Genomic DNA, 25,382 nt, shown 5'->3' with positions numbered 1-25,382 from the left:
ATATATATAGTGATGGTGTTTATGTAATTTTTATATAAGGTTATAGAGATGAGATTGTATATAATTGAGAGTTAATTGTTCCATATAACCGTATGGCTATGTATATCAATGAACCTATTAAGGGGGGAGGTTTGTAACGAGTTGACTGCCAATCAGCCAATCGGAGGGCAGATGCCCTGAGCCAATCAGGTGCCAGATGAGGAATTTGAACATTCCGCTTGGCAGTTGAGCTGGCAGTTGGGGTTTAGAATGCTGAGGGGAACAGTCAAGTCCAAGAGAGGACTGGGTTGCAGGGGTTCCTGAGGGAATAGTTAGATAGGGAACTGTTTGGTCCAGAGAGGGACCGTATTAGTTTTGGGGAGTCTAGAAATGAGAGACTCAGGGTAGCCAGACTCTAAAAGAGGGGTTTCAGTTACATTATATCTTAAAAGATATTGTTAGCCTTGGTGGCTGAGTTAGGGAAAAGGATTGCCTAAAGAGGGATAGGAAAGTACTTAGGTGATTGAGGAATACTTGGGGAAAGCGACATAACAGTAGCAAAGTAAAAGAATACGAATGTAACTAAGTAACCTGTGCCTGAACTAACAGTTATATAGTATCATTTAGTTCAAGGGAAATCTGCCTTAACCCTTTGTTCAATAAAGTTTTTATTTTGGTTTACCTAAAGGCTTGTCAGTCCTATATATTATATCCACGATACCATATTAGATAATAAGGTGAACCTGCCCCATAAGAAAGGGGGTTCGTAATAGTAAATGGAGTGGCAGCGGTGGGATAACAGAAGTCCCAGGCGCTTGCCATTATAGAAAAGGGATTGTGGTTTGGGTATCCGTTACATAATTGGTGACAGCGGTGGGATAGGAAAAGCCCAAGCACCAGCCATAAAAAGGAGGGTATCCGTTACATATTTGGTGAGCAACACCGGGATACGAAAAATCCAGTGGCGGAGAACTTGAGGACAAGTGTACTAGAAACAAGTGGTATTATTGGGTTCTGAGTTCAAGTTACCGGAAACCAGAGATTTGAGTTGAACTTGAAAAGTAAAAAGTTCAGCAGATAAAATAAGGAGGTATAAGTCAGCGAGGGGAATCTCTGAGGTAATAGTCAAGGGTACTGTGTAAGAGATTACCTATAAACTGACTAGATCGGATAAGTAATACCAGTCCCTGAGGTAATTTGATGAGGTAAATTGTAGGGGACTGGAAGAAAAAGAAAGTTGCAGTTTTAGGGTGCCTGGATTTGACAAATCAGGTGGCCAGAAGTGTGCTGAAGTTAAGGGGTCTGAGTGGAAATACCAGATACCCGATAATAGGTTTAAACTGAAAGGAACAAAAACCTACAGTTTAAAATCTAGACATTGGATTCAGAAGAGTGATCTCTGAGGTAAAATCGAAAAGGGTAATTGGTAGGAGATCACTTGACAACTGACAACCCTAGATAAGATTAGTCTCTGAGGTAAACGGGTTGGTAATAGTAAGAGACTAGCAGAAAAAGACAAAGCACACTTTGTGATTCCTGAGGTAAACGTCAGGGGTAAAAAGTAGGGAATCACTAGTTTGACTTTAAATCCAAGTGGATTCTTTTGACACGATTGAGATAGAGTAAAATAAGAGTATTTCCTGAGGTAAAAGTTTGAGGTAATCGTAAGGAAATACTATCAACAATGCCTCCTAAAAAAATTAAACCTCCAGCAGGGCCAGAAATGGTGAAGTCAGAGAAGAAATGGTGGCTAGTGTTGACACTGTAATATCTGAATCTCAGGAGAGTGTGGAGATTTGGAAGATCAAACTTGAGATGGCCAAAATTGAAAATGAAAGGGTTTTGAGAGAAAAAGAACTTGAAAGTGAAAAAGTTTTGAGAGAAAAAAGAACTTGAACGAGAAAGAGAAAAGGATAGGATTGAACATGAAAGGGTTTTGAGGGAAAAAGAAATCGAAGCTGAAATGGCCAAAATAAAAGATCGAGATGGGGAGAGACTTTTAAGGAAACAAGAAATGGATTATGAGCTTCGGGTGAGGGGCTTAGGACAAGGAATCCCTCAAACTCAAATGGTAGCTGAGGTGAATCAAATACCTCAAATTGATATGAAGAGGTTTCCACGATATTATAAAGGAGACAATATTGAGTCCTTCTTTACTAATTTTGAGAGAACGTGTAAAGAGCTGAATGTAAAAGAAGAGGAGCGGATGAGCTATGTGAGGTCATAAATTAGTGGTGGTCTGACAGAAATTTATGCTGAAATGAGGCCAGAGGAAGCCCAAGATTACATACTGTTTAAAGAAATGGTAAAACAGCGATTTGGATTAACTCCCGAACACCACCGAAGAGAGTTTCGGGCAATTAAGAGGAAAGGCGATGAAACATATACACAGCTAGGATGTAGATTAGATTATTTATTGAAAAGTTGGATTGAGGGGTCCAAAATAACGACTAAAGATGAACTACAGAATCTGATAGGACTGGAACAGTTCTATAACGTCATTCCCCAGGACTATAGGTGGTTGGTTCAGGACCGACAATCTAAAACCGTAGCTGAGGCGGCCAAGATAATTGACACCTTGGCTTTAATCGGGGGGATCATAGGAAATGGCCCCGGACTGAGGGGAAATGGACAGGAATGGATCAGAGGTATTCTAAAACTGGACAGTACTCAAAAGAGAGGAATGACCATGGTATAAACTTTCAACCTGGACAAGACAAGAAAAGTCCTGAAGTTGAGAGAAAAAAGATAGGCACGGAAGTAAAGGACCTGGAGAAATATAAAGGAGACAGTTGGTCAAAGGATTGGTCTGGTGGCAATCCAAAAAAGTGTTATGAGTGTGGGAAATTAGGGCACCTAAGATATAATTGCCCAACACTATTTGATGACGATTCCAGATCCAAAGTAAAATCAGCTTATTGCATAACATCAGTGGGACCTTGAGATAAAAGAATGTTGTCACAGAGATCGATCAGAGGCAGCAGTGGCTGTAGAAACGACAGTTGAAACAATAACAGACGCCAATAGAAAGACGTCTCCAAAACCTTGTTTATTGCCTCAGGCGTTAGAAACCGAAGAACATAGAGAATTGATACAAATAAATAAGAACTGGGTGTGTGGTTTGCGTGACTCAGGGGCTGAGGTGTGTATAGTTAAATCACACTTACTACAACCTCATGATGTGTGCCCAAAAGAAACAATGGTTTTAAAGGGTTTAGGAGGCCCTGAATTTCCAGTACCAGTTGCCAATGTAAATATCTCCTTCCGAGGTCAGGAATTGCAATGGAAATTTGCAATATATGATTCAATCCCAATAGATTGTATTATTGGGAATGATTTAAACTGACACATGCGGATATTTAAGAAGTACCATAACTTAGGAGCTGAGGAGAGATCTAAGGGACAGGACGAAATAGCCAATACAGTTAAAAGAGAAATAAATGAACTGGAGTTAGAAAACCAGATCTTACAAAGCCTTATGGAAGGAAAAACAGAAACAATTGTTTCTATGAAGAAAAAGTTAGATCAAAAAGAAAAGATTATTTCAGAATTAGTAGATAAGATTTCTAAGATAAAACTGTCCTCAACTAGTGATAAAGAGCTCCTACATAGATTTAAAGAAGATGGTATCAGGCTACAGGGTTTGTTAGACGAAACAAATGAGAGATTTAGTCAAAAAGAGAGAGAGAAAGAGGCTTTGATACAGGAAAGTGAAAAGGTACAAGAACAGCTATATGAATTAAAACAAGAAAATGAGATTCTACATCAAAAAGTCAATAAAGATCAGAAGGAGATTGATAACATAAAGTTAAAACGGGAAGATCTATACACCGAGATTGCCAGACTGGAAAATAGGTTAAACTTTAAAGACAGAGAAGTTCAAACTCTTGTGAAAAATTGCCATAAAGCCAATACACAAATGAAAAGATGGAAAACCCTGTTTTGCCACATAAAAGCAGAATACAATACTCTCCAACTTGAGCTGTTCGGTATAAAAACTAAGAGTCACAGACAAAAAGGAAAAGTAGAGCTTATACAAGAAGGAAAAGTCTTACAAGACCAAGTGGAAATAATAAATAATGAGCCTGATAAAAAACTTGGCTGTGGTCAGAGGAGCTAAAAAGAGAGAAGAAGTTAGCCAGGAGGAAAAGAGTCCTAAAAGTGTAAAACCTTGGTTAAAATCAGGTGAGGGAAAAGACTCAAGGTTAAAGGAAAAACATCCTTACAAAGTCAAAAGGACACAACATCCTACTGTCAAACATACGGGTGGTGACCAGATGACAGGCATGCGTTGGTGGGACCCGAAAAGCCATCAACCAACTAAAAAAGGAGATTCAACAGAAAAGAAAAGACCAAAGATCGTGATGAACTATCTAGAAAACGTGTTGATTTTGATAAGAGACGCTTTACAGTCTACAGGAAAAGATGTAAAGATTGTTCAACGCACTCAAAGAATCTGGTCCAGTAAAACAGGAAGAAACAAAGACTTTTTACCAGATGTGGTGATAAGTCCACAACTGATGAAAAGAAACACGTTGTCGATTACAAGGACTGATCCAGAAGAAACGCCTGAAAAGGACAATTATATAATTGAGTTGATAGACTGGAAAACCCATATATTGTTGTTTGCCATTACTATAATGGAAGATAAAATATTTTTAAAACCATACTGGGAGCGGGGGAAAGTGTTTGGAGATGATGTCCCATCAGTCTTTAATCCAGTAAGAGAAGAAGATTAAAAGATTAAATATTTTTGACAGAAACATTTAAACAGCATATAAAAGATCTGAAGATGAGAAAAAAGATTATTTAAGTGTTTTTAAAGTGTTAAACCCAACAACTAATATGGGATATGGTTATAATATGCTAAATGTGTAAGAAAGATATGATAAGTTGTCATAATAGGTCAATATATATAACAAGTATATATATAAAGGTTATATATGTATAAATATATATAGTGATGGTGTTTATGTAATTTTTATATAAGGTTATAGAGATGAGATTGTATATAATTGAGAGTTAATTGTTCCATATAACCGTATGGCTATGTATATCAATGAACCTATTAAGGGGGGAGGTTTGTAACGAGTTGACTGCCAATCAGCCAATCGGAGGGCAGATGCCCTGAGCCAATCAGGTGCCAGATGAGGAATTTGAACATTCCGCTTGGCAGTTGAGCTGGCAGTTGGGGTTTAGAATGCTGAGGGGAACAGTCAAGTCCAAGAGAGGACTGGGTTGCAGGGGTTCCTGAGGGAATAGTTAGATAGGGAACTGTTTGGTCCAGAGAGGGACCGTATTAGTTTTGGGGAGTCTAGAAATGAGAGACTCAGGGTAGCCAGACTCTAAAAGAGGGGTTTCAGTTACATTATATCTTAAAAGATATTGTTAGCCTTGGTGGCTGAGTTAGGGAAAAGGATTGCCTAAAGAGGGATAGGAAAGTACTTAGGTGATTGAGGAATACTTGGGGAAAGCGACATAACAGTAGCAAAGTAAAAGAATACGAATGTAACTAAGTAACCTGTGCCTGAACTAACAGTTATATAGTATCATTTAGTTCAAGGGAAATCTGCCTTAACCCTTTGTTCAATAAAGTTTTTATTTTGGTTTACCTAAAGGCTTGTCAGTCCTATATATTATATCCACGATACCATATTAGATAATAAGGTGAACCTGCCCCATAAGAAAGGGGGTTCGTAATAGTAAATGGAGTGGCAGCGGTGGGATAACAGAAGTCCCAGGCGCTTGCCATTATAGAAAAGGGATTGTGGTTTGGGTATCCGTTACATAATTGGTGACAGCGGTGGGATAGGAAAAGCCCAAGCACCAGCCATAAAAAGGAGGGTATCCGTTACATATTTGGTGAGCAACACCGGGATACGAAAAATCCAGTGGCGGAGAACTTGAGGACAAGTGTACTAGAAACAAGTGGTATTATTGGGTTCTGAGTTCAAGTTACCGGAAACCAGAGATTTGAGTTGAACTTGAAAAGTAAAAAGTTCAGCAGATAAAATAAGGAGGTATAAGTCAGCGAGGGGAATCTCTGAGGTAATAGTCAAGGGTACTGTGTAAGAGATTACCTATAAACTGACTAGATCGGATAAGTAATACCAGTCCCTGAGGTAATTTGATGAGGTAAATTGTAGGGGACTGGAAGAAAAAGAAAGTTGCAGTTTTAGGGTGCCTGGATTTGACAAATCAGGTGGCCAGAAGTGTGCTGAAGTTAAGGGGTCTGAGTGGAAATACCAGATACCCGATAATAGGTTTAAACTGAAAGGAACAAAAACCTACAGTTTAAAATCTAGACATTGGATTCAGAAGAGTGATCTCTGAGGTAAAATCGAAAAGGGTAATTGGTAGGAGATCACTTGACAACTGACAACCCTAGATAAGATTAGTCTCTGAGGTAAACGGGTTGGTAATAGTAAGAGACTAGCAGAAAAAGACAAAGCACACTTTGTGATTCCTGAGGTAAACGTCAGGGGTAAAAAGTAGGGAATCACTAGTTTGACTTTAAATCCAAGTGGATTCTTTTGACACGATTGAGATAGAGTAAAATAAGAGTATTTCCTGAGGTAAAAGTTTGAGGTAATCGTAAGGAAATACTATCAACAATGCCTCCTAAAAAAATTAAACCTCCAGCAGGGCCAGAAATGGTGAAGTCAGAGAAGAAATGGTGGCTAGTGTTGACACTGTAATATCTGAATCTCAGGAGAGTGTGGAGATTTGGAAGATCAAACTTGAGATGGCCAAAATTGAAAATGAAAGGGTTTTGAGAGAAAAAGAACTTGAAAGTGAAAAAGTTTTGAGAGAAAAAAGAACTTGAACGAGAAAGAGAAAAGGATAGGATTGAACATGAAAGGGTTTTGAGGGAAAAAGAAATCGAAGCTGAAATGGCCAAAATAAAAGATCGAGATGGGGAGAGACTTTTAAGGAAACAAGAAATGGATTATGAGCTTCGGGTGAGGGGCTTAGGACAAGGAATCCCTCAAACTCAAATGGTAGCTGAGGTGAATCAAATACCTCAAATTGATATGAAGAGGTTTCCACGATATTATAAAGGAGACAATATTGAGTCCTTCTTTACTAATTTTGAGAGAACGTGTAAAGAGCTGAATGTAAAAGAAGAGGAGCGGATGAGCTATGTGAGGTCATAAATTAGTGGTGGTCTGACAGAAATTTATGCTGAAATGAGGCCAGAGGAAGCCCAAGATTACATACTGTTTAAAGAAATGGTAAAACAGCGATTTGGATTAACTCCCGAACACCACCGAAGAGAGTTTCGGGCAATTAAGAGGAAAGGCGATGAAACATATACACAGCTAGGATGTAGATTAGATTATTTATTGAAAAGTTGGATTGAGGGGTCCAAAATAACGACTAAAGATGAACTACAGAATCTGATAGGACTGGAACAGTTCTATAACGTCATTCCCCAGGACTATAGGTGGTTGGTTCAGGACCGACAATCTAAAACCGTAGCTGAGGCGGCCAAGATAATTGACACCTTGGCTTTAATCGGGGGGATCATAGGAAATGGCCCCGGACTGAGGGGAAATGGACAGGAATGGATCAGAGGTATTCTAAAACTGGACAGTACTCAAAAGAGAGGAATGACCATGGTATAAACTTTCAACCTGGACAAGACAAGAAAAGTCCTGAAGTTGAGAGAAAAAAGATAGGCACGGAAGTAAAGGACCTGGAGAAATATAAAGGAGACAGTTGGTCAAAGGATTGGTCTGGTGGCAATCCAAAAAAGTGTTATGAGTGTGGGAAATTAGGGCACCTAAGATATAATTGCCCAACACTATTTGATGACGATTCCAGATCCAAAGTAAAATCAGCTTATTGCATAACATCAGTGGGACCTTGAGATAAAAGAATGTTGTCACAGAGATCGATCAGAGGCAGCAGTGGCTGTAGAAACGACAGTTGAAACAATAACAGACGCCAATAGAAAGACGTCTCCAAAACCTTGTTTATTGCCTCAGGCGTTAGAAACCGAAGAACATAGAGAATTGATACAAATAAATAAGAACTGGGTGTGTGGTTTGCGTGACTCAGGGGCTGAGGTGTGTATAGTTAAATCACACTTACTACAACCTCATGATGTGTGCCCAAAAGAAACAATGGTTTTAAAGGGTTTAGGAGGCCCTGAATTTCCAGTACTAGTTGCCAATGTAAATATCTCCTTCCGAGGTCAGGAATTGCAATGGAAATTTGCAATATATGATTCAATCCCAATAGATTGTATTATTGGGAATGATTTAAACTGACACATGCGGATATTTAAGAAGTACCATAACTTAGGAGCTGAGGAGAGATCTAAGGGACAGGACAAAATAGCCAATACAGTTAAAAGAGAAATAAATGAACTGGAGTTAGAAAACCAGATCTTACAAAGCCTTATGGAAGGAAAAACAGAAACAATTGTTTCTATGAAGAAAAAGTTAGATCAAAAAGAAAAGATTATTTCAGAATTAGTAGATAAGATTTCTAAGATAAAACTGTCCTCAACTAGTGATAAAGAGCTCCTACATAGATTTAAAGAAGATGGTATCAGGCTACAGGGTTTGTTAGACGAAACAAATGAGAGATTTAGTCAAAAAGAGAGAGAGAAAGAGGCTTTGATACAGGAAAGTGAAAAGGTACAAGAACAGCTATATGAATTAAAACAAGAAAATGAGATTCTACATCAAAAAGTCAATAAAGATCAGAAGGAGATTGATAACATAAAGTTAAAACGGGAAGATCTATACACCGAGATTGCCAGACTGGAAAATAGGTTAAACTTTAAAGACAGAGAAGTTCAAACTCTTGTGAAAAATTGCCATAAAGCCAATACACAAATGAAAAGATGGAAAAAAATCTATTATGGCAGTTGTACAGTGTCAATAACTGTGTGGTTAAGTTAGATCTAGTCAGTATTATAGACTTAGATGAGGTCCTTCACCAAATTATATTTGCAAAGCTTAGAACTGCTGGCTTTAAATACAGGTAAATACATACAATCATGAATTATTTAGAAAACGGAAAGAAAGAACCAAGTTTATCTCTTTCTTCAGATTATTATTCCAATTTACATGTCACCTTCTCACTTTCAAGGCTTTTTATTTAATTTCAATATAAAAATCAAACCCACTTTATATTAAAAAAAATAGCAAATACTATGCAAAACAGGGTGATTGGAAAGATTGACTAGATTTTTTAGTATCAGTCCCTAAATTCTTTGCTAAATAAAAATGCTTTCACATTTTACCTATAACCCAGTGGTTCCCAGATGTTTTGGGGCAACAAAGGCACACAACAACCATTATTCAGGTCCAGTAGGATATATTTCAGAGGAAGGAACTTGCAAAACCACTCTCTGAGTGTTCCTCGCTTAAAACAATCTTATGAAATGCATAGGGACACCATAAATAGACAGGTGACTACAGAATTACAGGCTCAAGTAGAATCCTTTGTCACTAAATTTTAAAATTTAAAGATGTAGAAATGGGATTAAGTGAAAACCGTTGGGTGCACACATGCAGGCTAACAATTTCTAAAAACATTTTTAGCACTTCCTCAAAAGGCCACAGATACGTATGTGAAAATAAGGGCTGCCTATGATAAACGAGAATACTTGGAGCCCATAGGACTGAGTCTACTACAACTGTTCATATGATCTTACTACAAAGCCAAAGTATAGGGCAAGACGGTAGAAAAGATGGACATGATCAGATAATTCTCTTGGGGTGGGGCATATTAAAAAAAGAGAGAGACTGAGATCTTAGTTTCTTCCATAAGAGTCGAAACACACCCAATGTCGTCATTACTGTGTCCGACTGGAAAGGGGCCAGGAGTGAGATGAGACCAAGCAGATTGTTTGACTGGCAAACTTGCCCTGACCTGGATAATGGGCAGCAAAGGCACAGCTGTCTGATGCTGGAGCTGCCCCTGGCCATTGCCTGGGCGCTGCAAACAAAGAGACCGCCTGCCTTTTTCTTACCAGCCTGCAGAATAGAAAATGACTCATCGAGGAAAGAGAAGGGAAGAGAGAAAAACATTCTTCTCCCCCAGCCAAGACAAACCTGTGGAAAGAAGTGGTGAATAAAAGGATCCAAACACTTCAAACCATTAACAATCCCGATGCAGAATCCAGACTAAAGCAGTTCCTGGAAGAAGTCACGGATAAAGAAAAAAAATATAGTGCAGTTTTGGACACAATCAAGTTCCGGCTGCAGATCTTAGAACTTAATAAAGAGAGTGAAAGGTCCCCTGCCGGCAGTGCTAAGTCCAGCAAAGGAATATACCCAGGGAAGCCTCAAAGTACAAAGAGGTCAAAAACCTGTCACACCAGCAGGTCTTCTTCCCACAGGCATGGTTCCCACTCCAGTAAAGGTGGTAGTGGCATTTCTTCTTCCCATGCTAGCTGGAGTTCGTCTATGGTAGCCCAGCATTTCAAAGTAGAAAGGATGAAATTAAAGTTTGAAATATTGCATGCCGAAGCAGAAGCAGCAATGGCCAGCGAAGAGCTTACCTTTTCTCATAAAGAGGTTGATTTAGAAAAGCAAGAAGCTGCCCTCAAAGCAGAGCAAGAAAAGCAAGAAGCTACCCTTAAAGCAGAACAAGAAAGGCAAAAACTTGCTATTAAGAATGAAAAGAAAGTTCTTCTCAAGGCTAAAGAGGCTTCAAAACAGTCCATAAAGGCCAGGATTTTAGCCAAGACCTTCCAGGATGATCTGAGTGAAGAAATCGTGAGGTTGCTTCCTACACAAGAGCCTAGCGACAGGATATCTACCTTGTTCCTTGTGGATGAGAGCTCCCCACAAGACCCTGTGGTCAAGTCACCTCCTAACTTAGATGCTAGCAAGACACAATTGCTTGCCATTCCATGGCCTCAGCCTACAGAAAAATCTGTCTGCAAAGAAAAGATCATCCATCGTGACTGTCTACCTATAAATATGGCAGTCAATGAACCCTTTGGAGACCAGAAGCCCATGGCGGGGAGCCAAATTCCCAGCCATGCTAGCATAGCCATTCAGCAAGCCCCAGCTGCTGAAGCTCCCAAGACTTACAGGCCTAGAGAATCTATGGACTTGCCTGCCAGTCAAGCTGATTTGCCAACTAAAAGGAGTCTACTCTTCTTCCAGCCTGCAGAGACGATTCCCACCTTCACAGAGTCTTGTTCACCACTCATGTTCGTAACTCCCAGGAAGGACCTTAGAGACAAGGGAGTCCAGAAATTCTCAGACCTTCCTGAAGACTTTATCTTATGGAAGGTAACTTTTCAGAGAGCCATTAGAGATTTGAAGCTGCAAGCAGATGAGGAGCTCACCTTACTTATGGCATGGTTGGGCCCCAACTCATCCCTTCAGGTCCAGAGAATCTATGCGGCCTACGTGTCAGATCCAGTTAAGGCGTTGCAGACAGCGTGGAACAGATTAGAGGAGTGATATGGTGCATCAACAGAAATAGAAGCATCTCTACTAAACCGGCTTTATAAGTTCCCAATTCTCAAGTCAAAGGACTACCGTCAACTTTGGGACTTAAGTGATCTTTTAGTTGAACTTTAGTCTACAAAATGTAATCCAGAGTTACCTGGTCTAGCCTGTTTAGATCAATACATCACACAGAGGCAGATTCTCCAAAAACTACCCTTTCAGCTCCAGGAGAGGTGGGGAAGAGAAGTGTCTTCTTATAAGGTAACTCACCCACAAAAACCAGAAAAGGTGAAAATAGTTTTCGACTCAAGTGCCAGGGAAGTTTGCTTCTCCCCCATCAGTCCAGAGACATGTCCACTTGTACAGTCCTTCCTCTGTCCCACCAGAACATTCCTTCTGGTTGGACGTGTACAACTAAAGACAGGCCTACAGACCCAGGAATGTCACATATTCCTCTTCACTGATACCATCGTGGTTGCCAAACCCAAGTCACAGTTGCATTTCAAACTGAAGAGACAGGCATGCTTTTCCGAAATATGGACAACATCTTGCATGGAAGAGGTCTGCGAGGACAGTGCTAGCCTGGAAAAGTCTTTCGTTTTAGGATGGCTCACCACTAACTGCGTTGCTAGTTTCAGTTCCGTGGAACAGAAAGAGAAGTGGCTGACTTCCTTTCAAAGTCAAATAAAGGAAGAAAAAGCAAAAGACTACCCCAAGAGCATTCACTTGAAGATTATTGCAAAGGATGTTGGAAACTGTGCATATTCAAAAACTTTAACCGTAACCAATATGGACACAGCAAATGATGTGATCCTCGTGGTCCTGCAGCAGCTTGAAATTAATGGCTGTGGAACAGACTATCAGCTGTGTGTGAATTCTAGGAAAGAAGATGTTCCGTATTCCCTTATTGGACACGAATATCCATTTGAAATCAAAATGAGCCACATTTGTGACACTTTTCCTCAGATGCAGGGATCAAAGGGCTGTGTCTACCCTCTGGACCTTCAGGGGGCCTTCCTGATGGAACAGCTGCCCCGTGAGCTTCAGTGCCAGTTCATTCTCAAGCCAAGCCACCTGGCCACTGGCCATGAGCTGAATGAGTTGAGCCAAAGGCCATTTAAAAGGAAAAGCTCCATTATAAACTGGGCCTTCTGGCAGGGAGTAGGTGCTCCAGTTGACAATGCACCACCATCTTCAGCATCTCCTGTATCAGGGAAGCTGTTTGGCCTTTCCCTCCCAGCCATCTGTGAGATTGAAAATCTGCCCCAGCCCTAGACTTAGCATGGAAGGCCTGGGCGTCTCAAATCAAAGACATTGAACACCTTACTGTGCCCAGACAGTATCTTCCTGTAGAGCCTGGACCAAATACCATTTATGAGCTACACATTTTTTGTGATGCCTCTGAAATAGCAATTGCCGCAGTAGCATATTTGAGAGCAAAAAATAAAATTCTTTCTTGTACTCAACAAAGTCAATGGAAATATCTTCCTTCTGAATTAAATCCAGCTGGTATTGCTACAAGAGGAGCTTCAGCCCAAAAGGTGCAGTCTTCCACTTGGCTGACCTGTCCAAAATTCCTGATGGAGTTAGATGTTCCTGATCACAACAATGGCGAAAACCAAGAAATAAACTTCAGACTGGAAACCAAAAAGAGTGTGATGCACCCATGATCATCCTTGAGCAATTGGTCTACAAGGTTTTCCTGGTCATCAGAAAAATCCTCCACAAATGGCCTAACAATGTCCTTGGAGAATGGCGTTCCATTTCCATGCAACTGTGCACACTCTAAAGCTGGAGAGTTGGCCCATTCCTTAGTCAATGATGACATAGAGAAGAAAGCGCATGTGAATAAGGATGGCAGCTTGTCTGTTGAGATGAAAGTCCACTTCTGTCTGCTCAATGATGAGACTCTCCAGCGGTCTACGCAGATCAAGAAGTCCAGCCTGATGAATAAAATACCCTGTAAAGAACTAAGCATCAGCCATGTCAATGGATTGGAATCAACAGAGAACCCAGAGGTTAGCTCAGAGCTGGATGATTCTTTCTATCCCTATGTCGCTGACTCTTATATGTCCAGTCTTGATGAGGCTCGTTGCAACAAATGTGGCAAGTTGTGCAAAGACTATGATATTTGGAAGAATCCCATGCACACTTCTCAGAAAGAAGAGCAGGGAGTTAAGAGCACATCGTACACCCATTCTTCATGCTCGAGCACTTCATCTCACCGGAGAATCATCCGCAAAAAGGTAGCCTCCGTTGACAGCATCCATACCTCATCCAGTGAAGAGGAAACCACTGTGGAGGGAGGAGGAGATGAAGGCAAAGGTAGCCGACCTGGGAGCAACAAATCGAAATCATCTCAACCTGCCACCACCTTTAGTTGGGTGTGTCTTCACAACAGTATATAGTTGAGAATAAAATGACCACTATTGTAACTGTTTTGAGTAAATCTAATATACACAGTAGCTATGCTAAGAATACGGTATGTAGTATTTGTCACCTCATACTTTAAAATTGGGAGAATTATAATGGATCTGGGGAAAGTACATAAATCTACAATCAAAAGACTGTAGAATTATCCCAGTGAGAAGAAAATCCCTCAAATTTGTAGTGTTTTTTTTTTCCAGAGAAGAGAAGAATATATAAAAGCTCAAAGTACTCAAGTTGCTTACTCCTTGGACAAAAAGTCTCCCCACTGAAACTTATGTGTAGAAGATTCAGAACAGAGCAAAGAGAGTGCTTCTTTGAATATTGCATACTTAACAAGGAATCTGTTGCCACAAATAGTCAGTGTATTGGAAAGGCTGGTTCTGTCCTTGGCCAAGTGCTGTTCGACATCTTTATTAATAGTTATCAAATTTGCAGATGACACCAAATTAGGAGTAGCTTATACCCCAGAGGACAGGATTAAAATTCAAAATGACCTGAATAAACAAGAAAGCTCAACAAATTTCAACAGGGAGAAATGTAAGGTACTGCACTTATGCTGAAAAAAATGAATGCACAGATATAGGATGGGGACACCTGGCTTAACAAGACTACGTGTGAAAGGGATCTAGGGGCCCTAGTAGACCAGAAGCTGAACATGAGTCAACAGTGTGATGTGGCAGCTAAAAAAGCCAATGTTATTTTAGACTGCATGAAAAGGAGTATAGCATCTAGATTGAGACAAGTAATAGCGCTACTGTATTCTGCTTTGATCAGGCCTCACCTGGAATATTGCACCCAGATCTTGGCACCTCAATTCAAGAAGGATATTAACAAGATGGAACATGTACAAAGGAAGGTGACCAAAATGGTGAAAGGTCTGGAAGACGTTCTATAAGGAGAAGCTTAGGGAGCTGGGTATGTTTAGCATGGAGAAGAGGTTAAGAGGTGACATGATAATCATGTTTATTTGAAAAGGGGTCATATTGAAGAAGGAGCAAGCTTGAGTTTTTTTCTGTTCCAGAGAGTTGACCACAGAGAAAAAACAGGAAAAGAGATTCCATGTGAACATCAGGAAAAAACTTCCTGATGGTAAGGGCTGTTCAGCAGTGGACTATGCTGCCTTGGAGTGTGGTGGAGTCTCCTTTGGTAGCCCCAAATTTGCTTTGGCTGCCCCATGGGGAAAGAATCTTTGGGGAAGATTGCTCCCTGGGCTGTCAGGAGAGCCTTGAAGTGGGGATATGTCCTGCAAAACCCATCCCATAGTTCCTCTGGAAAGAGCCTCGGTAGCCCCAAATTCGCTTTGGCTGCCCCATGGGGAGAGAATCTTTGGGGAAGATTGCTCCCTGGGCTGTCAGGAGAGCCTTGAAGTGGGGATATGTCCTGCAAAACCCATCCCATAGTTTCTCCAAAGCCCATCTGCTGCTCAGGCAGAGGTGAAAAAGAAAAAAAGAATCGTTAAAAATGGTGTTCAATGGCTGTCCTCACACATCGATCTATGAAAGAGGAGCAGAGGGGAGGTTGCAATCCACCGGAGGAAAGGCTATTATGCAAATGGAAGAAAATGGCGCTGGTGATGCAGAAAAAGACCAAAGAGGGTGACACCCCCAGGCCAGCCCATCGCGCTCCGCTCTTCCCATCCAGTTGACCCGATTCAAAGGCCGAAACAGTCCTATTTAAATACTCTGAATCCTACTATGAATCATTGTAGGGGTAAGGAATATGTGTCCATCTAGATGCTGTAAGACTGTAGATCTCACATCCCACACCTAAACTTTGGTGGCCCAGTCTAATTTTCTCCACTCTTGAAATAATGGCTACAGCTGGTGGGGAAAAATACTTTGAATGGTGTCAAAAGCAAAGCTTGGAAAAATCCCCTAGGCCAGCACAGACTCTATAACCTAAAAGATTAATGTTTCCATTCATAACTCAGAACACAGCACATATTTTCCTATACATTAAGGAGAATTCAAGCTATAGACAATATATTCAGTGACACCTGTATTTTATTTATCTTAATTGATGTTTCTATTTCTTCGTTTCAGTATGTTGTTTTGCAAGTTTTACTCATATGGCACCTTGCTCTTTGCAGGTTCTTATGAATTTCTTTAATCTTCATCATAAAGATAATAATAATAATACATTTTATTTATAGACAGCTATTCTGCAATGATCACAGCAGTGTACAGTACAAAAATGCAATACAATACAATACAATACAATGCAATACAATCTCTCTCCCTCAAGATGGTGGCTGAAGGGAGGGCTTTTCTTCTTCCAGGCAGGCCTAGTGGAGCTAGCCTGCCTCTCTCTCCTTCAAGATGGTGACTGAAGGGAGGGCATAACAATGTTAAAATTTCCTTGGAGGGAGATGGACCATTTTTAAATGCCTGCTTACTCTGGCGGTTGGATTTGCCTCTTGGCAGCGGCTGTATTCTCCCATGTCTGAGTTGTTCTGCCTCTCTATGTACAGCCTTCCGATTGTCGCATAGATATTATGCATTTTATAGTGTGAGTCAATCCGTTTTTTCTTACAAAGTTTTTCAAAGGCAGCATATGCCTTCTCAGTTGACTGGTGGTAGTGATGTATTTTAGTAAGATCATTCGATCTATGCGCACGGCTCAAAGTCACTGGTGGATGTTTGTCATGCTTCCTGCTTTGCGAGTGAGAGCAATTAGTCCAATAGAAGTGACAACAGTTTTGCTTGTGATTCGAAAAAAATAGCGCAATGCTGGCCCCAATAAATGTACATCCTGTGATGAACGCAAAAAGGATAAAGGTGTCTGGGAAACCTATGCCAATTATTTATTTATTTAGGTATTTATATCCCGCCCTTCAACCCTAATGGCTCTCAGGGCGGCTTACAATTAATATTTTTAATCAGACAGTTCCCTGCCCTCAGGCTTACAAACTAAAAGACACAAAACAAAAGGAGAAGGGAATGATGGAGGGAAAGGAGATGAGGTCCAGTGGTTCTTCTCTCCCTCTAAGGCCTGGACCAAGGCAGATGGATTGGAGGGAGGGCTCTTCCTTCTTCCAGGCTAGTCCTGATGGAGCTGGACCTGCCTGGTGAACTCCCTCTCAGCCTATTCTCTCCCTCACCAGCCAAAAGATGACAGTTATGGAGGGAGGGGCCTCTTTCTTCAGGCTAGCCCCTGATGACACTGAGCCAGATTATATGTGCATGATGGGAAGTTCCCTCTGAGCCTGAATAATTTTGTTGCTTAGGAATGGTGATAGCATTACTCTCAATGTCAAGGAAGCAATAGAATCCCTCACCATTATTATATTGTTTAATGTTTATATAGTCAATTGTAATGACTGGGCCCTACAGTCATTTGGGGACTTCTCCTGAACCACAAAGGGTTAATCTGGGGGGAGGTACATGCTAATGAGAGCTGACATCACATGCTAATGAGCTGTGACATCATAGCTGATGTAAGGTCTAACTGACCAATCAGAGAGTAGGACCGCAAGATTCAAGAACCTTCCATGGAAAACCTTTAAAAGGTCCTTGGGGGCCATGTGGTCTTTTGTCCCTCCCTCCCTCCTCTTGGGGGAAACCAGGTGTTTTCTTTGTTCTCTGGGCAGCTGGGGAACCAGCTGTGAGGAATGCAGGTGGAGTTGGCAAGAAGCCAGCTCCCTGCATCCAGAAACTCAACACGAACTGCAAATCCCATCACTGTGCGAGTAGCTAGGAACTGTGTTAGCTAGTGTGTCTAGGTTTTGTTATGTTTATCTAATAGCTTGCCTGAAATGAATACTCTGTAACTATGCTTTCTGTACCTGCGAGGCAAGGAGGCCTTGCATGAATGATATCCTCTATTCTGTTCTACTTCTTTAAAATAAATATCTTTCTTTAAAAGTATCTACTCTCTCTCTCTGCTCCTGTACACGTGTCTTAGCTCGGCTACTGATTGCTTAAGCTAACAAGGAAGGAAACTAGAGATCCCTAGCAAGTCTCAGTGTGTGCTTAGGGAATGTAGTGCATTAAAATTCGCTGAGTGGTGGCAGCAAGATACAGGATCTCAAGAGGTCTCATTCAGCTCAGTAGGGAGTGGGAATGGAGACCTAGGAGATCCTAGAAGGGAAGTTAAAGGGACTCCCTGGGAGTAAGAGCCACACACAGGGCTCATTGTCCCCAGGGATCATCACATGCAGGGATCATCACATCAATATTAACTAACCAAACTCAATTTGCAGTAAGTTTTTAAAAATGGAAAAGGAGTTTCAGTTAAAGTGGGGCCCTTCAGTAGTGGCTTCTGTGGGCAAAGAGCCATAAGAGGGTAGCAGTGTTTGGCTCTGAGCCAATAGCACATCATAACACTGCCCAAGATATTTTTCTGCCTCAGGCAGAACAAATACTAAAATTCCCTTCCATCCAAGCCAAGATACACAGTGGCTGAGATCCCATATCAAGCAGGTGGAGTGTAACATTTTGCCTGCACAGCTGGTCTTGGCTAGGGGAAGGGAGAAATGAATGCTCACAGATGGATTGCACTCTCCTTTCCTTTTCCCTGGAAGACCAGAACAGCCACATTGTCATTGCCTGAGTTAACTCCCCCTTCCCTTCTATCTCCACTGGTAAGCACTAGCAGTGACTCACAAGGCCTGACAGCTGCTAGAGACAAGGGCCCAATTCCCACTTACCTCTTGATTTGATTCCTGAACCGATTCCTGGAACCGGTTCAGCAAACACAGTGGTTCCAATCGGTGCAGGAAGTGACCAGCCAGGGAAACCGGTTCCAAGTGGGAACCAAGGCAGATTCGAATCCAACCCAATTCGAATCCACCTGGTTCCCACTTGGCTTGAATCAATTTATTTCTATATAAATTGATTCAGCCCCCTAAACACCCCATTTTACCAGCATCTTTTTGACGTGGGTTAAATGAGTAAAAACCATGCCCCTCCTTTCCAAATCGTTTCAGCGATTCGATTTAAGTGGGAACCATGGTGGTTTAAACTGAATCATTTGGAATCACAATCCGGTTTAAACCATAGTGGGAACAAGGCCAAGGAGGATTTAGAAAAGGCACAAGGGGATAGAGAATACTTCTGTGCTCCATACAAAAAAAGAGGTACATACACATTACTAACAGAATCCTACCCAGGATCCCAAAATAGACAAGTTATTCTGTCACTTCAGCAAAAAGTTTGACAAATACTTCCTTCTTTTCCCTTAGAAAAAGCAGAACAAAACAATGACCCCTTCACAACTAAATAGCTAATAAATTGCTTTCTGATTAGCTTCCACCACAGGGTTGGTTCACAGAAGCATTAACAAGCTATCCTCACCTCTGGACAGTGAGCTGGGGTAATACATAAAGGGAGAGTCAGTATAGCGTAGTGGTTTCAGCATTGGACAAGAACTCTGGAGACCAAGGCTCGAATCCCTATTTGGCTACAGAAAGCCACTGGACAACCTTGGTCATACTCTCTCAGCCTCAGTGGAAGGCAAAAGCAAACAAATTCTGCCAAAAAACAACCATGACAGGTTCACCTTAGAGTCAGAAATGACTTGAAGTCACACAACAACAATATGTAAAGGGCCTCACAGACTGACCCAAATAAATAGGGCAAAGTTGCAGTTCCATCCCAGTACCTCAAATTACAACTTTTTATTGTAACCCCCCAAATTACCCATAAAGTAATTTTGGTAAGCAAAAGAGAAGAGGGAAACTGCAGTATGAGGGGGCTGATCACAGCCTGAACTTCCAAAGGAAGAGAACTGGCTTCAGGGACTTGATCGTGTTATAGAAGATTTCTGTGCCATAAGGGATGCAGTGGCAATGAAAAAAGAAACATTTATTTCATAGGAGAAAAACATTTTGGGGGAAAAATCATACATCGCTGCATACACAGTCTCATGGATGTGTTAGAGCCCTCTTAAGGTAATGACATGGAAAGGAGCAAAGAGGTGGACTAGTCCTTGAGGAAACAAGGTCTTTACCTGTGATGTTATTGATCACTCTGCAATCTCCTGTTGCACAGCATTTGCCAAAGCTGCAGTACCAGTTGGAAACCATCTCTGTCACAATGGGCAAACTCCACCCTAGAAGAGAAGCGAGCCAAGAAAGTAGTGAACAATTCCTAGGGCCATGGCACCAGAAATTCATGCCCCCTGCTTTTCTCATTCATCCTTAAAACAGACTCACAGCATTAGTTACTAATATTTCCAGTTCACTCAAGAAAGAACTGAGCCACCAACCACTGAAGCAGCTCTAACTACCTCTGCTTCCCTTCCGTTTGTGCTACCAGAGATGACCAGAGGATTTGGAGGTGGAAAGGTCTGTCTTCTCATCTCCTCCTAGAAGTAAAAACGTGTTGTACAAGCATGAACACAGGGATGGCCTATCTGTCTGTGGGTAGGGTTGCCATAAGTGAGGACCTCTAAACCGGGACAAATGTAAGACAAATGTAGGGCAACATTTTCAAATGTAGGACACATTTTTATAAAAATGGAGGACACGCAAAAAATTGAAGTTTTTTTTAAAAAATGTTAATATAAATGCATGTTTTTAGACATGATCAAAATGGAGGACATTTTGGCATTATTCTTAGACAGATGGCAGAAATGTACTTGCCCTCGGGTTCAACTGTACTTCTCAGAAGTGTGTACTTGGGCAAGGGACTGTGGTTTTCCCTCAGGGCGCATGAGTTTGTAAAAATCACAGCAAGTTACATTGGCCGTGCCTCAGAGGCTTGTTGATATCAATATCACCACCACCACCATCATCATCATCACCACTATAATTGTCCAAGAAAGGCAGACTTGTTAGCGTTCAAAGCACCATAAATACACAGAAAATGCATTTGCATATATTTAATAATAAAAAATAATGGGGGAAAAATAAAAAACAAGGCAGAGGTGTATATATTTGATAATAAAAATTAATGTAATAAAATAAAAAACAAGCAATAATAAAATTAATGAAATAAAATAAAAACAAGCAATAATAAAAATTAATGAAATAAAATAAAACAAGCAATAATAAAAATTAATGAAATAAAATAAAAACAAGCAATAATAAAAATTAATGAAATAAAATAAAACAAGCAATAATAAAATTAATGAAATAAAATAAAAACAAGCAATAATAAAAATTAATGAAATAAAAAAAATAAAAAGCAATAATAAAAATTAAAAAAATTAAATAAAATAAGTATTTTACATTTTAAAAAATAATTAAAAAACCCCCAAAATACCAAGGCAGACCTAATGGCCACTGACTCAGCTTTCCTCTTCCTCCTCCTCCTCCTTCTGTGGCCCAATTCTGCCCTGGCCTTCAGGCACCCTTCCTCCGGCTCCTTCCTCCTCCTCCTCCTTCACCTCCTCCTCTCCCCCCTCCTCCTCCTTAGGATGGCTGGCGCGGGAGGAAGGGGAGTGGGGCAGGCACGCGCGCGCGGAGGGAATGGGGAAGGCACGCGCGCTGCCACTGGCCCCTACTGAGGCCTGGGCAGCGCGCAAGCCCTCCCAGTGTCAGCAGCGCTTCTGCCGCCGGCCCGTCGAGGAAGAGGGGGAACCAGGGCAGGCGCGCGCGGGGAGGAGGGAAGTGAGGCAGAGGTGCGCGCGCACGGGGAGGGAAGTGGGGAAGGCGCGCGCATTGCCCCTGCCCCTGCTAAGGCCTGGGCGGCGCGCAAGCCCTCCCAGTGGGGGCGTGGGGGCGGCGGCGCTTCTGCCGCCTGCCGAGGAAGAGGAGGAAGGCGGAGCCGGAGGAGGAGGTGGGTCGGCGCCACAGCAGCCGCATTAGCGGCAGCGGCAATGGCCGCAGCGGACCCCCCAAACCGGGAACAAGGCACGGGTGGGGGCCCAAACCGGACCGTGACCGGGAGGGGCCCCCCGAAACCGTGAATGTCACGGGGGCCGCCGGGTTATGGCAACCCTATCTGTGGGGTCCTATGCATCTTGGGTACCATGCTCACCTCAAGCAGAAATCTTGTAGTAAAGCCTTTGGGTAATGTAAGACAGGTAAGGCTGTGAGTGGGTCTCCCCTCTGACAGCTGTCAAGATCAACTAGCTGGTGCTGGCCTCACTGCCCCATTCACTAGCTCATTACAAGCAATTCCAAGCACCTAGGGGAGCCACTAGATTACTAGGACAAGGGAATCTATCCAGATGAGGCACCTCAGTCCCACCACCACCACCAGCACAAGAGTGTGCCACAGGAAAAAGGTCAAATATGTTTGTCTCCCTCCACACCACCAGTAATTACGAACAGTCTTCCTTATGCCTATTTGTCTTCCTAACCAAGGTAAGTTTGTGCTGCTATGCTCTGTGTGTGGCTGAGGGGTTCTTTGCCCCCATGCAAACCTAACTTAGGCCCAAAACACACTGCAGAAATAATCCAGTTTGAGACCACTTTAACTGCTCTGCCTCAGTGCTAGGGAATCCTGGAAATTGTAGCTTATTGGGGCACCAGAGCTCTCTGGCAGAGAAGGCTCAGTGTCTCCCAAAATTCCCTAGCATTGAGCCAGGGCGGTTAAAGTGGTCTCAAACTGGATTGTTTCTGCGGTGTATTTGGGAAATTAGAATCATTTCTTAGAACATCTACATCTTAGCTTCAAATGTGGTGGTAGGACCAAACTCTCAACCTTTGTGAGACTTGATCAAAACATTTTCTGTGGTCTTCCATTTCACAATGCCTACGCTTGCCTGGTCGTCATGGGACCTGTCCTCTCAGCATGGTCTCTATGCTGTCAAAAGCTTCTCCTCCACCACCAATGGCAAACAAAACGGAAAGTCCTAAGATGCCACAGAAGTAAAATGAAAACACATCAAGCATTCAGTGTGAAATAAACTCTTACTCTTCACTTTCCATTGATTTAATGACAAAGGGATAATAAGCTAGGTTTATATACAAATTTATATACTGGAGTACCCCTTTCTGTACAGAAGATATTGTGAAGGCTGGGATTTTGCTTGACAAGTGAATAAATACACAATGCCCCAAGGCCACAAAACCAAGTTCAGACATATAACCAATGCAGGAAAGACCAGAAACTGTAAAAGTTCCTTCCTTTTGACCACAGGCAGTGTTGACTGAGGGATTCTTCCAAAAAAGTAACTTTTTCAGATTCTGGCAGAAACACAAGGTTGGACTGGATGGCCCTTGAGGTCTCTTCCAATTCTATGATCCTATGATCTTCTGTGTGTTTACACTGAAACAGGTCTCACTATGTTTATTGAGGCTTGCTGTCAGGGGACTATTTAATAAGAGAGAATAAACCGTCTAATTAAAAGATTGTATGTACAGTGCTGTGTAAATTTACAGCGCTATATAAATAAAGCTTAATAATAATAATAATAATAATAATAATAATAATAATAATAATAATGGGATCTTAATGGGACTCCAAACTAAGGCCTCTTACCGACTGCCAAAATAAAGCTGCTTGGGGTCTCTTTGGAGGTATGCTGTTTAAATGATGCATGCATCCTAAGAATCCGGAAGCTGCACCAAAAGCTGCACTCTGGTGCTTAGGAATGGACTGTGGCTTTGGCGCAACCTCCAGACTCTTAGGACCCATGCATCATTTAAACAGCATACCTCCAAAAAAACCCGAAGCAGCTTTATTTTGGCAGTCTGTAACAGGCCAATGACTATGAAAGATTACTCTGAAACAGATTACAGCTATGGCCCTTGTTGCTCAATTACATTAAACAAACGGTCTGTGTACGTAGACGGTTGACCTGCACCGCTAGGCTCTGAATATTCACCCATAAATGTCAGCATGTATACATTGTACAGAGATTGCTGCCTGGTACATTTTACACAATTATTCACAGGTAATGGAATATACATGCATTCATGCATTGGTTGCTGGATTGGTGTTCGTACATGACGCTGGGCATGTGTTCGCACCCTATGTACACTCCCTGAAATGTTTCTGAGAATTTCTGGAAGAGGAGGAAAAAGCCCTGGCTGACTCTTACCTTGATGTTCCAGGATGACCTTGTTGCCTTCTTCTTCTTCCTCCTCCTTTTCCTCCTCCTGCTGTGTTGCTGCCACCACCTCCTGCTCCTTCTTCTCTTCCTCGCAGCCCTCCTGCCACATCCGGCAGGCAAGGAAGTGCCAGTACCTCCTAGAGAGGGCCCTTACCGTGCCCAGGTGGCTCTGCAGTTTCTCATAGTGCTCATTGCCCAGGAGGGCTGTGTCTGGGTCTTCTTCTCTGCGCTCCCAAGGTCTCTCTTGCCTGATGTGTCCCTGGGTACTTGCCAATGAAAAACAGAGCCACGCAGACAGCAGCAAAACTCTCCACACCATGGCCAACTGAGGCTCACACTCTGGGGGTGGGATGGATGAGGAAGGAACAAAAAGAAACCAAAGGAACCTGCTAGCTCCTTGTGACAGTTTTGGTGCCAAACGCAGCTCTGCAGTCACTTAAATTCCTCGGCTGCTTGACAGGGAATGATGACCTCACTTCCTATCAGTCTCCTATTGGCATTGCCTTGGCCGCTGCCTCTTTCCTCATCTCCCTCCTGCACACAGCTCACACCGGAGGCATGCTTCTCTCTCTTTCTGCCCACATCTTGTGAAATTCAGCTGGAGAGGGTTGAGCACACAGTGTTAAAATCCTCTTTGCATCAGAGTAACCATGGAGACAGCTTCTTTCCCTTCTCTTCAGGAACCAAATGTGGAGCTCTTGTTCGGCAGCATGTACACGCCTCTCTTGCTTACCATCTCTGGCCAAACAGATTTTGGCAGCCCTGCAGAAAAAATAACAAATTGACAATGTTAATCCAAGTGAAATCTCTGAAGGGTTTTTTAAAAAGATTGGTACTTGTTTATTCTAGACTTGTGGTCTCATTGGAGATATGATTCAGCTTTAGATCTTGACTCATTTGAAAAGACAACAATGCTAGGAAAGGCAGAAGACAGAAGAAAGGAAGGAAGGCCACATGACAGCTGGATGGGCTCAATCAAAGAGGTCATAGGCACGAATTTGCAGAACCTGAGCAAAGCAATGGAGGATGGACAAGGGATCTTGGAGATGTCTCATCCACAGGGTCACCACGAGTCAGGGTCGACTTGATGGCAGTTAACAACAACAACAAAATTAATAGAGTTTGTATGTTGCAGAAACATAAATATATTATCGTATATAAGAAGGTATAATAATAGTGGTATATGTCCATCTGTTGTGTGCGGGGGGGGGGGTCAGTAGTGTTTGTTTGTTTTTGTTTAGTAGCTTAGTTAAGTTTGCTTTGTTATTGTGATTCACACATATTTGTTTTAAGTTTGTATAACATTTGTTTGTGGTTGTGTTTAGGTTTAATAAAAAAGATTTTAAAAAATACCCTGCAGGAAAAAAGTAAACCAAAACAACAATGAAGCACATGAAAGCATCTGTCACAGAGACTATTAAACTTAAGCTGCCAGAAGACATTTTCCTATTTTGGCTGCAGCATGCAGTTACCAGTGAGCCAGCGCAGTGCAGTGGCTGGACTAGGACACTAGAAGACAAGGATTCGAATTCTGGGCAAATCACACTCTCTCAGCCTCAGAAGGACACAATGGCAAACCGCCTCTGAACAAATCTTACCAAA

General features: G+C 41.9%; 1 protein-coding gene across 3 annotated transcripts in view; it reads right to left on the bottom strand.

Annotated features, from left to right (window-relative positions):
- The window catches only part of TOR3A (torsin family 3 member A), a 44,475-nt gene extending 20,198 nt beyond the window's left edge, over positions 1–24,277 (bottom strand). For all 3 annotated transcript variants that reach the window (XM_089515942.1, XM_089515944.1, XM_089515943.1), the window contains exons 1-2: positions 23,769–24,277; positions 19,785–19,886 (exon numbers count right to left, since the gene is read on the bottom strand). In XM_089515942.1, coding sequence (XP_089372068.1) covers positions 19,785–19,886; positions 23,769–24,099 — 433 coding nt within the window. In that variant the 5' untranslated portion in view covers positions 24,100–24,277. The remainder of the gene's footprint in view (positions 1–19,784; positions 19,887–23,768) is intronic.
- Between the last annotated feature and the right edge of the window lie 1,105 nt (positions 24,278–25,382).

The sequence above is a fragment of the Sceloporus occidentalis genome, unplaced genomic scaffold, assembly GCF_023333645.1.
Source record: "Sceloporus occidentalis isolate IW3139 unplaced genomic scaffold, rSceOcc1.0.p SCAF_3, whole genome shotgun sequence".
NCBI lineage: Eukaryota > Metazoa > Chordata > Lepidosauria > Squamata > Phrynosomatidae > Sceloporus > Sceloporus occidentalis.
This window is presented reverse-complemented; position numbering and strand designations above follow the sequence as displayed.